The sequence below is a fragment of the Anolis carolinensis genome, chromosome 1 (assembly GCF_035594765.1).
Source record: "Anolis carolinensis isolate JA03-04 chromosome 1, rAnoCar3.1.pri, whole genome shotgun sequence".
NCBI classification, from domain to species: Eukaryota; Metazoa; Chordata; class Lepidosauria; order Squamata; family Dactyloidae; genus Anolis; species Anolis carolinensis.
Window position 1 is genome coordinate 214,473,248 of NC_085841.1, and position 15,638 is coordinate 214,488,885.

At 37.8% G+C, this 15,638-nt stretch overlaps 1 protein-coding gene across 2 annotated transcripts in view; it reads left to right on the forward strand.

Annotated features, from left to right (window-relative positions):
- The window catches only part of ttc21b (tetratricopeptide repeat domain 21B), a 67,108-nt gene extending 53,807 nt beyond the window's left edge, over nucleotides 1–13,301 (forward strand). For both annotated transcript variants that reach the window (XM_062969211.1, XM_062969212.1), the window contains 6 exons: nucleotides 985–1,146; nucleotides 3,505–3,700; nucleotides 7,470–7,694; nucleotides 8,031–8,151; nucleotides 11,115–11,182; nucleotides 12,658–13,301. In XM_062969211.1, coding sequence (XP_062825281.1) covers nucleotides 985–1,146; nucleotides 3,505–3,700; nucleotides 7,470–7,694; nucleotides 8,031–8,151; nucleotides 11,115–11,182; nucleotides 12,658–12,735 — 850 coding nt within the window. In that variant the 3' untranslated portion in view covers nucleotides 12,736–13,301. The remainder of the gene's footprint in view (nucleotides 1–984; nucleotides 1,147–3,504; nucleotides 3,701–7,469; nucleotides 7,695–8,030; nucleotides 8,152–11,114; nucleotides 11,183–12,657) is intronic.
- Nucleotides 13,302–15,638: the final 2,337 nt, after the last annotated feature.

Below are 15,638 nucleotides of genomic sequence, written 5' to 3' on the forward strand. Positions count from 1 at the left end.
TGATTAGCTATATGTGTCAAAAGAGTCGATATGTACAGTATATCCCCCATGTCCATGGAGGATATATTCCTGAACTTACCATGGAAAGAGGGAACTGGATAATAGCAGATCTTATTGAAATAAACAAATATGGCCAGAAGTTACTATAGAGTTGTGCCAGAGGACCTAAAAAAATCATAGAAAGGCATTTTCTCTAGGAATTTGCCAATGCAACTCTTGTAACTTCTGGTGGAAGCATTCCATAGAATTACCTTGAAGGATCTAGAAAATTCCTGATTTTGTTGGGTGCTGATACTGGTCCAGTAGATACAGTGATCCTATTGTATATGCATATGTGAATAGCTGAAAAAATAATAAAACCATAGAATAATCCATTCAAAACAATTAAAACCAAGGGTATATAACAATGTTAACCCTGTCAAGCAAATAATCAGGAAAATGTATCCTTTTGTTCACTGGTGACTGTAGTAAAATGTTTGTTTACTAGATGTTTGTTTACTAGCAAGCAGATGTGTTAAACTGTCCAAGGGGACCCTCATGAGGTCAGGGTGTTAACTAGTGTTATAATATGTGTAAGTGTACCTGGAAACCATTGTCTCTGTTCAAACCACTGTCGATGGACTTGAATGTGTGGAAATATACCAATTCTGCTGTTTTCTAGTATGTTTCCCTTCTCTAGACTTTGTGTGAAATTCATTCCTTGGCCAGATGATATTTCACTTCCTATAGCAGCTGTATAAGCATTTATTCACATTCTCTTTCTGACCTTTCCATTTCTGCAGTAACAAAATATCTGTAGGTACCAAACTCCCAACTGATACCCATTGATAATCAGTTGGTTAGTTTTTGGAAACATACCTTAGAGGGGTTTTAAAGATTGAGGTGCTGTTATGTCTAGGACAAACTTCGCTAAGTTTGGATATTATACTTTCATTTTAAAGTCAATTCATACACACTGTTAAGTGAGTTGGACTGCCTGCCTAGGTACACTGGAGAACCAAATGATGCACTTCGGCATTTTAACAAAGCAAGGAAGGACAACGACTGGGGACAGAATGCTGTTTACAACATGATCGAAATCTGCTTGAACCCAGACAATGAAACAATGGGAGGTGAAGTCTTTGAACACCTGGATACTGACACAGAGTAAGTGGTTGTGCAAATCTTTTAAATTTTATTGTTTTAACACTTGTTGAGTAGCAGCTAGACTATTGGACTAGACGTCTGGGTTCAGTCAGAAAAAAAGCTACTGGTTGACTGTAGGCAAGTCACGCTCTCTTGACCTCAGAAGAAGGAAATGGAAAACCTCCTTCGACAAAATATTGCCAAAAATGACTTATCATACATGTTGTGTATGTATTGTCTGTGCTTGATAAGGCCAACTGGCTAATCAATAAATTGTTGTTGTTGTCTGCTTATCATACAGTTGCCATAAGTTGAAGTTGACTTGAAGGCACGTAACAACTTACCTTTTCCTGATGAACCTAAAATGGTGCTTAAAAGAATCCCTACAAATTAGTTTTGGGTGATAGAATCAGAATGGGATACTCAGTTCAAGTTGTAGTGGATCTTGTGCATTCCTACCATGTTTCCCCAAAAATAAGACAGTGTCTTATATTAATTTTTGCTCCCAAAGATGCGCTAGGTCTTATTTTCAGGGGATGTCTTATTTTTCCATGAAGAAGAATTCACATTTATTGTTGAACAAAGAATGAACATTATATACTGTACAGTAGTTGTCATCACAAACCAGCATAACCAGACAAACTGAATCCTATCAAGAATTTCTTGTTACCACCATTATTTCCATGTACAACAATCTATGGTATGTACATTTACCAACCCTGCATGCTCTGGTGTTCTCTTAGGCGGTCATGCTTCCAAACAAAAACTTTGCTAGGTCTTACTTTCAGGGGAGGCCTTATGTTTAGCAATTCAGCAAAACCTCTACTAGGTCTTATTTTCCGGGGATGTTTTATTTTAGGGGAAACAGGGTAGATAGCAAAGTTGATAAACCACATATCTAGGGGGAAAGAGTTTAGAGGCAAAGATTTTCATTCTATAATTTCTTTTAGAGGCAGACTAGTAAGTAACATTAAAAATAAATAAAAACAAAGTTTAGGCAGTTCTTTTGATTTGACGGTGTTTTAGTAGCTTCTGTTATTAAACATTTATTGATCATACCTTTCTTTGTTGCTCTTTGTTTTCCTCTCCCAACCGAACAGGACTAAGCCAAGTGAGCAGTTGAATACCTCGTTATACAAGAGTCTGTGTGGCATATGCTGTACCACACATAGGCACAAATTCTTCTTATACATTAGGTTGGCTCAGGAGCCATGACTTCTGTGGGCAAATTTAGTTGGTCTTGGACCATTTTTCTATGCATGGAATTCTATGGAGTTCACGTGAGCTGCTAAAAATGCCTTCCCAAATGGAGTAGAGGACAATTAGCAAAAAGTCACATCCTTGAGGAGGCAATAAAAATGTAGCCCATGTCTTCTGGTAGAGTCACCAGGGAGTCTTAGGAGCCAAATACCTCGGGGATGCACTGAGCACTGCATGCTAATGACTGTTCAGTATACAAAAGTAACCATAGGACATACTCTTGCATTTTGATCATGCTCCTCCTCCTCCTCCTCCACTACTACTACTACTTCTACTTCTTCTTCTTCAATTTAAATCTTGAATATATCCTGGCTGCCGTTTATCTTCCGGGCCTAATTCAAGGTGCAGGTTATCACCTACAAAGCCCTAAACGGTTTGGGACCCACCTACCTTAGAGACCGCATTTCCCCCTATGAACCTGCACGCTCTCTTCGCTCTTCGGGGGAGGCCCTCCTCTCGCTTCCACCACCTTTGCAATCACGGTTGGTGGGGACGAGAGAGAGGGCCTTCTCCGTCGTGGCCCCCCGGCTTTGGAACTCACTCCCTAGGGAGATCAGGCAGGCCCCTACCCTACTCTCCTTCCGGAAGAGCCTAAAAACTTGGCTCTTCCAAAAGGCCTTTGAGGATTAATCTTTGTAGGTTGATTCATCTGCCCACTCAACAATAGGATGCCTGGCCACAATTACTTGCACTTTATTGATTATTTTAGCCATGAAACTACCTCTCCCATGTGATGTCATTATGCACTTTGGCCCAGATCTGTTTTTAGCCTCCCGTTTTTAATATTTTATGCAGTATATTGATTTATATGACTGTTTTACTGATGTTGATGTCTTATTGATGTGTAAAATTGTTTTTACTGTTTTATCGCTGTTATTGTATTTTTATGTCGGGCATGGCCCCATGTAAGCTGCTCCGAGTCCCTCCGGGGAGATGGGGCGGGGTATAAAAATAAAGTTGTTATTATTATTATTATTATTATTATTATTATTATTATTATTATTATTATTATTATCCAAGAGCATACCTGGTAGCCTCCTTTCCTCCTCAGTCCTGTTTAAGTCTGAAATTGTGCTCCTGATTTGAAACCCTTGATGCCTTTTGTTTTCTTATACACAGTACTTCCAGTGAGAAGCAAGAATCTGTGCAATTAGCTGTGAGAACAGCAGAAAAGCTCTTAAAGGAACTGAAGCCCCAGACTGTGCAAGGTCATGTGCAGCTCCGCATCATGGAAAATTACTGCCTTGTGGCAACCAAACAAAAATCAAACGTAGAACGAGCACTGAATGCCTTCACAGAGGTTGTTGTTAATGAGGTGAGTTGTGGATGATGATGATGAAGAATTTTACTAAAGTGTAAAACAGATCAGTTAGCATGTAACACCATATTGATGAGGGGTTTTTTTTCTAATAGGGAAATATAGTGTATTAAAAAGTCTTCCCAAATGTGAAGTTGGGATGTGGGTGTTTTTTTTTTTTTTTGGTTTTTTTTGTTTGGTTTTTTACATTTATTAAGTTATATCCCACCTTTCTCCCCCATCAGGAATTCAAAGCAGCTAACAACAAGGTATAAAACATACAAGGTATATTGGGATAAAAGAAATAGACAAGAAGTTTGCCAAGACATTATTTAATTGTTTCATCGAGTCAACACAATATCATCGACAAAAACCTCTGATCTTATAGTCTTTTCTAGCAATGTGAACTCCTTTTATCTCCTTGTTTCCATTTATTTTTATAAGCATCTCTATGCACATGATGAATAGGAGTGGTGATAGAGGACAGCCTTGCCTAGTACCGCGTCTTATTTCCATTCTTTGTGCTTTCTCTCCATTAACGATCAGTCGTGCTTGTTGGTCCTTGTATATAGTTCGTGTCACTTTTATAAATTAGTCTCCCATATCACGTGCTTGTCAGACTTCCATCATGAAGTCCCAATTTAAGCTTTCGAACACTTTTTCTATTTCAAAAAAAAAATGGTGCTAGTTTCCTGCTAGGGTATTTATGAAATAATTCATTTATGTCAGTGATGCATCTTGTGTTCTGTTCGACTTGTCTGTTTGGTAAAAAGCCAGCTTGGTCATTTGAGATTGTCCTCTTTAAGATATTTTTCAATCTGTTTGTTAAAACGATCATAAAAAGTTTATAGTCTACATTCAGAAGTGAATTGGATTGGTAATTCTTTGGTAACAGAGAATCACGATATACTTTCAGAATTAGTGTTATATATGCATCTTTCCATGTTTCAGGTATTTTCCCTTCTTTTAGCAAGTTCATAATAGCTTGTATAAGGTATAATTATAAGGTATAATTAAGTTATCCTGGAATACTTTATAATATTTTGCTGTAAGTCCTTCTGGCCCCAGAGCTTTGCCTTTATAAGATCGAATTGCTTCTTCTATTTCTGCTATGCTAGTTGATTGGTTCAGATTTCTTTTCTCTTCTTCGCTGAATCTATTAATCTTTAATCCATCCATATATTTTTTGATTTTATCCTTGTCAACTGCTTTATTTTTATATAGATTTGTATAAAATTGTTTGAATGTTTTTTTATTTTGGTTGATTCATGATGTATATGTCTACCGGATACTAATTTTATGATGGGTGAAAGGCATTGTGCCTTTCTTAGTTGTACTGCTGGCCATCTTCCAGACTTATTTGCTCATTCAAAATTTTCCTGTTTCCATCTCATTAGTTTCTTTGCAATTTCCTCTGACAAAATCAAATCTATCTATTTTCACAGTGACTTTATTTCTTCCTTTGTTTTTTATCAGATGGGTTTTCATGGAGGGTTCTTTCCTTTTCTTTAATTGCATCATTTATTTTATTCAACTGTTCCCTTTTTATTTTGTTCCGAGATGCATTTTGTTATATAAAAACCTCTCTTATGACTGCTTTGCTTACATCCCAAACAGTCTCCATTTTTACTTCTCCTGGTTTGTTTTCAGCAAAATACAAAGATAGAATTTCTTTTCCTTCTCTGACTATTTTTGGATCTTGTAACAGATTTTCATTTAATTTCCAGGAGAAATCAGTTCTCTTTAAAAAAAATAATCAAAAAACAAAATCACATTATGGTCTGAAAGGATTCTTGGCAAAATTTCAATTTTCTTTATCTGTGAGGTCAGGGTGTTTGATATAAGAAACATCTATTCCTGACAGGGATGAGTAAAATGTGAATTCTTTTTGGTTCTCGTATAGATGTCTCCAAACATCTACCACCCCTATTGTTTCCATTAAAGTATTGAAGGCTATAGGCAATTAACCTTGATCTTGTTTAGTCTTTTTTTCTGAATATTTATCTACCTAATTGTGGGTTCAAGACTCCATTCCAGTCCCCCATAAGGATAATTTCTTCATGAGCATTGCCTAGTATTAATTTTTCCAATCTCTTTTAGCTAGCGGTTGAAATCACCTGGAAAAACAAAACAAAAAAAATTGCATGGAGTGTATGGACCGCATAATGCCAAAGAAAAATTCTATAATAAAGAAAAATTCTGTAAAACTTTGAATTGTTCCCAGAAGCGGAATGGTAGCCAGTGCAATTGTTTTAGCAGGGAGGTAGTTCTTTCCCTGTAACAAGCCCGTTACAATCTGCTGCTGACCTTTGAACCAGTTGAAGCTTCCAAACGCTCTTCTGAGGCAGCCCCTTGTAGTGTGCATTGTAGTAGTCTAAACGGGATGTAACCAAGGCATGAACCACCATAGCCAGATCAGATTTTTCAAGGTATGGGCACAGCTGGCACACAAGCTTTAATTGTGCAAAGGCACTCTTGGCCACCATTGACACCTGAGCTAGTTTGAGTTGGCTAGTGATGAAATAATAGTGTCTCTCTAACCTGGTGTCTCCAAGCTATGTTTGGACTGCAGCACCCATCATTTCCAAGACAGTGGCCAATAAACAGATAATGTGAGTTGTCATCTAGAATTTCTAGAGTTTTGAAAGTCTCAAAATTCAGCATTAGTACTTCTTTTAGTCCTCAAGTTTGCATTACTAGTTGTCACTGTTCCCATGCAAATATGTGCCAATGTAAAAAAAAAGACAGTAGAGTCTCACTTATCCAACACTCGCTTATCCAACGTTCTGGATTATCCAACGCATTTTTGTAGTCAATGTTTTCAATACATCGTGATATTTTGGTGCTAAATTCATAAATACAGTAATTACTACATAGCATTACTGCGTATTGAACTACTTTTTCTGTCAAATTTGTTGTATAACATGATATTTCAGTGCTTAATTTTTAAAATCATAACCTAATTGGATGTTTAATAGGCTTTTCCTTAATCCCTCCTTATTATCCAACATATTCGCTTATCCAACATTCTGCCGGCCTGTTTACGTTGGATAAGTGAGACTCTACTGTATTTACCGATTTCTTCCACAAGAAAGGCAGCATTGGAGCTTTCATTGCAGTTGCTAAAATAGGAAAATAAAGTTGCTCCCTGAGGGACCCCATAGTATGTGTATGTGCCTTCAGGTCACTTATCTACTAATGGCAACTGTATGAATATCATAGCATTTTTAAAGGCCAGGAATAATCAGAAGTGGTTTGCCATTGGCTTGTAAAATATAGCCTGGTGTTTGTTGGTGGTCTCTTGTCCAAGTACAAGCCAGTTTCCAAGGTCAGATATGATCTACCTTTTAAGGTATTTAGGCCTCTAGCAGTATAGCTGATAAATGTGTCCATTGTGAGGCTAAAAAAAACAGGCTTCCTGAACTACAGAAGCTTACCTTATACTTCTTGCTGAATAATCACACCCTGAAAGAGCTAATGCACATGCAAAAGGTAAGGAGAAGTACTGTTTTGCACTAAGGAGTTTGTTTTTCCACTCAGAGGAGCTCTGTTCCCCCACACCGAAGGAAGGGTATTTCAGAATTTGTCACAAGCATCCCCTTCTTCTTGCATCTGTTTACAAAAGGAAGTCAGTGGTCTTGAAGAATATATTTGCATTTGCAGGTCTTTTGGTTGGGACTGTGCCTGGTGTTATCAGTGTCAAGTATATCCTGTAGAGGCCCTGTTGAGATTTATGCCAAGTTCTCTTGTTTCTCATCTGAGATGCGCCCTGTGTTTTTTCTTCCAGAAGGATCATGTCCCAGCACTCTTGGGGATGGCTATAGCATACATGATCTTAAAGCAAACCCCACGAGCCAGGAACCAGTTGAAGCGTATTTCCAAAATGAACTGGAACCCCATTGATGCAGAAGAGTTTGAGAAAAGCTGGCTCCTGCTTGCTGACATTTACATTCAGTCTTCAAAATATGACATGGCTGGTGAATTATTAAAACGGTGCCTTCGTAATAACAGGGTAAGTCACAGGTTATGGCCTCTTATCTGTGCTGTTCATGTTAACAGGACAGATAATGCAATGAACCTTATAAAAAGCAGGAGACATGGGGATGGCTTGGAGAGACAGGATATCAACCATGGGTTACAGTTTGCATAGTTAAAAGTTTTGGCTATCCGGGTCTTTATTACTCCCTATACTAGTGAAGTTGAATGGGGAAATCAGATACGGACTTCCATTTCTATGAACTGCTCACTTAGCAAAGGGCCAACCAAATTCTAGCTTGCTATTTTAGCAAGCTGGTAGGTTTTGTTCAAAGTTCATTTGATGTAGAAGTTGTCCTTTTTCCCTTTCTAGTCCTGTTGTAAAGCTTATGAATATATGGGATACATTATGGAAAAAGAACAAGCATATAAGGATGCAGCAGCAAATTATGAGATGGCCTGGAAGTATGGAAACCAAACAAATCCAACTATAGGTAAGTTCATCACTATTTTTTCCCTGTTGTGGTCTCAGAATAAATTATTAGACCTGGATCTGGTTTGTAGATTGATTTGGAATCTAAAACCAAGTTCAATCTAGGCAGTCACCAAGTTACAAACATCCAACTTACAAATGACTCATAGTTAAGAAGGGGGGCGAGACAACAGGGAGAAATCTACCCCTTGGAAGGGAAATTCGCCCCTAGAATGATTATCATGGGTAAAAGACTCTCCAGTGAAACTTTCTTACCAATCCTTGTTTCCATACCAAGCCATTTTTTTAGAATCCAATTATCACAGGAGCAGAAAGTAAGGTGAAATTTTCTGAACAGGGGCACAGACAGCAAAACACCATAGGAATGTCAACCCGTCCCTATGCTATCAAAAGCTTGTGTGTGTGTGTATGGAGATATATATATAGCTGGAGTTACGCTTAATAATATACCTGTTCCAATTTACATACAAACCTCTCAAACCTATCTTGTTCGTAACCTTGGGGACTGCCTGTATATTGAATAACAGCACCATAAAATTATACCAAATTGCAAGCCTGCAGAACAGCAATGATATATGTGGAGCAATCATACCATGATACCTTAAGATTTTAATTCATTCTGTGATCGAACTCTTAACTCAAATTCACACATCCCCGCCCATCCTACTCGCTGTTGTCATGCCTCGGTCCATCAAGCTGCTACTACGCAGCAAAGGAACTAAGACAGCAGCCTCTCCCATTGGCTATATCAGGGGTCCCCAAACTTTTTAAGCAGAGGACCGGTCCACAATTTTTCAGACTGTGGAGGGGCCGAATTATCATTTGAAAAAAACAAACAAAAACAAATTCCTATGCATACTGCACATGTCTTATTTGTAGTGCAACAACAATAACAACTAAAGAACAATACAATATTTAAAAATGAAAACAATTTTAACCAACATAAACCTATTAGGATTTCAATGGAAAGTGTGGGCCTGCTACTGGCCAATGAGATAGTCAAGTTAATTAGGATTGTTGTTGTTGTTGTTGTTGTTGTTGTTGTTGTTGTGTGTCTTCAAGTCATGTCAGACTTTGGCTGAGCCTAAGTCTAAAATTAATTATTTATTTACAGCATTTATTTACTACATTTATATCCCACCCTTCTCACCCCGAAGGGGACACAGAGCAGCTGTATGTACATACACTATATTATATTATTAGCATAACACAATATTAGCATTATATATTGCTATATTGAACTATACCACTATACTATTATATAATATGTAATACATAACATATAATTAATATTATTATATGGTATTACTATTAGTATTATATTGTATAACATAAGATTATTATCAATATTATATGTATATAGAATATATTATATTATTAAAACTGATATAAAAATATTATATTATAAAACTGAGGTCGGGGGCCAGGTAAATGACCTTGGAGGGCCACATCCGGCCCCCGGGCCTTAGTTTGGGGACCCCTGGGCTATATACTCTATGGGGAGAGTGGGCGGGACTTCCGGCTAAATGTATCAAGAGCTTTTTAGATTACCTCTCTGACTGCGCAGTCGCAGAAATACCATATGCACGAATTTCACAGATGACCACTCAAAGAAACATGGTTACAGGTAAGCAGCCATTACTTAGTCATGGAATTATGTAATCTAAAGGACAAATTTTCTTCTCTTTGTTTTTCTAAATTATAATGCAAAAGTACAATTTCAATAATGCATTAAATGCTCAAAGTTTTTAATAATAGGAAAAGGATGAGAAGAAGAGAGTAAGATATTCTGCTATGTCTTGGAACTGGGGGGAAACACCAGAGGGTGGAAATATAATGTTGCGGAAATAGTTGGACTTGCCAGAAATAGTCTAGGATGACCGGAGGCACATCTACACTGGATCAGTTTCAAACTGCCATAGAAAGTGGTTTCGCTATGCAGAGAAATCCATAGGAAAACCCAGAACCAATTGGAATCTGCTGCACCTTAAAGGCTTTCTTTTTCACCTTTTCGTGGGAGTTTGTTGTCTAACTGCCACAATTTGAAGCTAGCAGCATCAAATGGTCAGTGTAGATAGGGCTAGAGACATTGTTTGGATATTTGGGGGAAGAGGGGCATTGCATTGATGAATACATTTTTTCCAATACTTTTGCTCTATTTGGATTTGCCCTTAGTATCTCTGGGCAGAGACTGATGCCATTGCTGCCTCCTCCCTGCCACTTTCTAACTTGAGCTCAATCCACTTTCATGAAGTCCATCTGGGAAGACATTCCAGTCTTACATTCAACCATGGAGCTTCCTAATATCAGCATAGCATCCACTACGGTGATTTCATAAAGCTGGGATTACAAAGCTCGCTAGAGTTGTGTGCTTGCTGGTCCCAGTCAAAAGAATGGCATCAGATACACACTGAAATAACTATAGCTAGCTAGATGTGGATAACTGGATGAATGCTCAGGGGAAATCATTTTCATTATGCCTTATCTCCACTCCACCCTGTTGTGTCCTTGTCACTATTTTGGAAAGTTTCTGTTTCTTTTCTCTGAATTTTTAAATGTGCCAGGGCCTGCCTTCTTATTCTGACAACAGACTTTGGTAAAAAAAAAAAACCTTCTGTATATACAACAGTTTGTGCCTGGGTTTTCTGGCCTCCCCACAGAAGGCTAGAACAAATTCTTTGTCGTCTTTATGTGCAAAGAGAGGTCTGCACATAGGGACAAAAAAGTGCTGTTTTTGAGAAAGAAAGAGGCATGTCCCAGAAAACGTGTACAATGAGCCATCTGTTTCTCCTCTCATTTTATCCTTTTCCCTTTGGTTACCATCATTCAAACTGTTAAGAGAAAAAGAAATAACAAAAACTGCACAAGCCATCTTGTCTATTTCTGAAAAGAGAAAGCATATCCAACACAGATAGGCTCAAAAGCTTTCCCCTTTGCAAAATGTGTGATCTTTTGTTTTTACAGGTTTCAAATTGGCATTTAATTATCTGAAAGCCAAGAGATACATTGATGCAATCAATGTTTGCCATAAGGTAAAGTATCATAAAATAATGGCTCTAAGGAACTGCAACTTTATGTGGCATTTAAAAAACGGAGAAACAAAATAGAGCTAGTTCTAATCTAAAATTAAGCATTCCCTTTACATATGTGAGAGATGCTCTGGCCTTTCTGGATCTCAGTTCCCAGAGGTTTTTGGTCATGGAACCCTTTAGAAGACTTTTTTCCCTCGTGGAACCCAAATTGTGTCCCTAATTTTCCCTCAGAACTCTAACTCTGCCCCTAAGCACTTTGAACCAGAGTTCTTCCTTCTTTCAACTACAACAATTGCCTGAGTGTTTTGTATAATGTGGTAGGAGCCCCCAGTGGCGCAGCATGTTAAAGTACTGAGCTGCTGAACTTCCGGACTGAAAGGTCACAGGTTCGAATCCAGGGCTCGGAGTGAGTGCCCGCTGTTAGCCCCAGCTTCTGCCAACCTAGCAGCTCGAAAACATTAGATCAATAGGTACTGCTCCGGCAGGAAGGTAACAGGGCTCCATGCAGTCATGCTAGCCACATTACCTTTGACGTATCTACAGATAACATCGACTCTTCAACTTAGAAATGGAGATGAGCACCAACCCCCAGAGTCGTACACGACTGGACTCAATGTCAGGGGAAAACCTTTACCCTTACCTTTAGTAGGCTTGGAAATAAAGAGAAAACATTTTAAACATAACCACAAACCTTTATTTTGGTACAAGAAAATATTTGATTCACACCTAATGTGAAAGAGGAAATTGTTTCATTTTTGTCCTTTTGAGTTTTATGTTTGAGAGCTGAATATGCAAATCTGGGTAGTATCAACTTACTCCTATATTTGTTTGCGGTGAAAGCATAAGCTTAAAAGCCTGATTCACATTGATAGATGGACAAGGAGGGGAGCATTATTTGAGTAGCCTTTCTGACTACACACAGCACAGATGCAAACTCAGTTTTTAAAGCAGAGGTACATTGAATATCAATAAGATCTTCATATATACATCTGGACTTTTGATAAAGATTTGAAAAAAGGATTTTAAGGATTTTTCTTGGAACGCCTACAATGTTTTTGCCAAACCCTAGGATTCTGCAGAACACAGTTTCACATGTTTGGAGCCCCCCAAACATTTGGGAGACACTTTTTTAGAGGCCATTTTGGCACATTTTGAAACATTTTTTCATTCAAAAACAGTTTCACAGTATCTCATTTTCTCTCGGGGGGGGGGGGCAAACATGTGAAAATATCCTCTAAACCTCTCTAGAGATTTTTTTTGACATTTGGGGAGGGGGACTGGTCCCCGAAGGACCACCTGGAGGTCATACATGCCCTCCCATGATTTATTTGCATTCGCAAACTGGCATACTGAATGCCTGTTGTTTTAGAACACTTTATATATGGATCAGTGGGCAGTTGAATAACTATCAGTTGTTGTTTTATGGAGAAATGTTTATGGCTGCTTTATTACACACATTTTTTTTCTTTCAACAGGTTTTAGAAGCACATCCAAATTACCCCAAGATCAGAAAAGAAATACTTGATAAGGCACGGGCATCTTTAAGGACCTAACCGTTGTTGTATGTATTTATCTCCATTGGAGATGGGGAGAATTGCTGGGGATGAAGAGGCATAAAAGCATCTGTGTAGTTTGTGGTGCTGTATGCTCCATTAGTTCCTATTGGGAAAAATGTGAAGAGAAACTACTCTGAGACCTCTCTGTCCTCTGGTAGAGGGTGGTTTAGGACATATGGGTCAGTAAATACAAATGGTAATTCGTGTCTGTTACTATCCACCTGTAGCTATTGGCTGCAATCCAAATAAATCAGTGTAGGGAAACAAGAGTCATAAGCAAAGCTTTCTCTGAAGATCTCTCTGTGGCACAGAAAAATCTATAGGAAAAGTTCCTAGCTGTGCACATGGTTCCTTTGGCCTGCATAGAGGTGATTTATTTGGGGTGAGTCCATTGTTTTGATAATCAGTATTTTCAAAGATGGAAAAAAGAAGAGAAATGCTACTAGAATGTTTGTGTCACTGTATATTTTTTTAGCAGTCTACTTCATTTTTGAGAAATGTTTTTTCTAGTAACCATAATCAAGCAAACTATATAACTCAATAAATTCTTATTTTCTCTGGCATGTTTCCAATGTTTTCTTTTGCTTCTGTGTCATATACAAACTCCTATAGAAATAAAATAAATAAATATCAGAGTGGCTTCCTAAACATACACTGATGTATCACAGGTATCTTTCCTGTCCTTTTAAAGATATGTCCCTCCCTCGAAAAAATAGCATTTTAGCCTCACAAGCATTTTGAAAAGCAGGTTAAGCTGAGAGACAGTGCCTTCTCTGAGCTTTTGAACTAACCAGAAGGCTTTTAATTTCAATATTCCACATTCGACTGAGTTTCGATAAAGATCAAATTTTAAATTGGAGCTCTATACATAATAATTCCTCTTTTTAGTTGGAATCTCCAATAAAAATGCCAAGGGCTCAGGAGATATGTAGACCAAAACACTCGAAGGACCAATGCTGCCCTTGTTACAAGGTGTACTTTCATACAAATGGAACTCGGTGCTTATGCAAATGCCTACTTCATTATGATGCAAGTGTGAAGTGTTCATGTTATTTTCTTGCTTTCCCAACATAAGGTGAATCAGCCATACACATCTACCAATATGCACTTGATTTAATATATGCACCATATATGGCTGGGGTAACTGAACATCAGCATGGTCTTGAGAGTCCTCATAGGCTTAAGCACACCTTGGAATCATAATGATATGTAATCTTTTTTAAAAGATACTTTTGTGGTCTTTCATGTCAACAGAAGCTGTGCAAGATGAACAAGCATAAATCTAGTAGTTTTCAAAGTAATTGTACCAGTCCCTTGCAGCATAAAAAAGAGGAAGGGGGGAGGGGGATGTAGCAGCATCTTTAAGACTATGTAACTGATTTATATTTTTACATAAAGTTTTATAAATCCACTTCAGATGCAGTACAGAGTAATAATGTTCAGGAACAAAGCATATTTACATAGATATGGGAATAGCACGAGATGTAATAAGATCCAGAGGTACAAATCACAAGCCTTCACCCAAATTTTCAAAGGACTGCAAAATGTGATACATGTCCTTCAGATATTCACAGTGGTCAGTTAGTCTTGATGTGTGAAAGCTTCAAAGATCAGTGTTTGGGGATTCAAAACTCTTTCTGAGATTCATTTTGTTGGATGTGCTGAGTATTGTATTAATACATGTAGTGTGCCATTGAAGCCATTGTCTTTTTCATACCTCTGCTAAATGGAGTGGAATTTTCTGGGTTTTTTTTGTAGTCTTCCTTTGTAATTTCCTTATTAAAGGACTGTGACATTTCAATCTCTGCTGAATGGGATACTGCCACTTCTAACGTCTGATATGTCTCCATTTATCCACTGGCGTAGGGACTGACCAGTCCAATGTAGACTGAAAGATCATGCTGACATAGGATGACAAATATCCAATTGGAGAAAAAAACAAATCTTCTGTGGAAAAGATCTATAAGATCTTATCAGTCTATGCAGCCTTTTGAAAGTTTAGGGCTTTGTATCCGGAGACTTAGATGTCAGTGTGCACTGCATCTGAAGTAAGTCTGTATCCCCAAAAGCTCAGGCTAAAATAAAAAGTCAGTTTTGAAAGTGCTGCTACACAACGTCTTCCCTACCCTGTCCTTTTTATTATGGCTAAATCTAGTACCATTTATCACTTGATGTATTCATTGAGGCTATGTTTCTATTAAGAACTGGCAATTCTGAATAATCTTTAGTGGGGTAGCAGTAAAATATGCTTGCTCTATTTGTGCATCATAGCCTCTTAGACACAGAGGAAAGAGACTACTTTTCATGTCAGCTATGGAGGGGAAAGTGTTTCTCAGTTGTACTTTCCCCTCATTTTTTCAATGCTGATACCTCAGCACTTTCTTACCAATTGAAGGCACGGGCTTCCTATTTCCTTTGTTGTAAACATGTGTAGCTAATGTATAAAGTTCAACACACAGTCATCTGTACAGTTATGCCATGCAAAGAGCTCTTTGCTGTACAACTAAAGAGATGTGATTGGTACCTCCACCTTCAGGTGACAGAAACTAACAGTATTTTCCTAGAATGAGGTCGACAGTAACAAACTTTATTGCTTTGATAATATTTCTTTTTCATCAGGCAACATACTGGGTTGCTTTCTGGATTTCTTTAATGTTGATTAAGTGGCCCTATGGAATTACAAGTGATAAAGTTCATATAAATGTATTAAATAAAACATGTGCATGTATTGTGCATATGTGCCTTCAAGCCACATGTCAACTTATGGTAACTCCATGAATTTCATTAGGCTTTCTTGGGCAAGAAGTTCTCAAGGCGATTATGCAGTTCTTTCCTCTTAATCACAGTCTATAATATAATATAATATAATATAATATAATATAATATAATATAATATAATA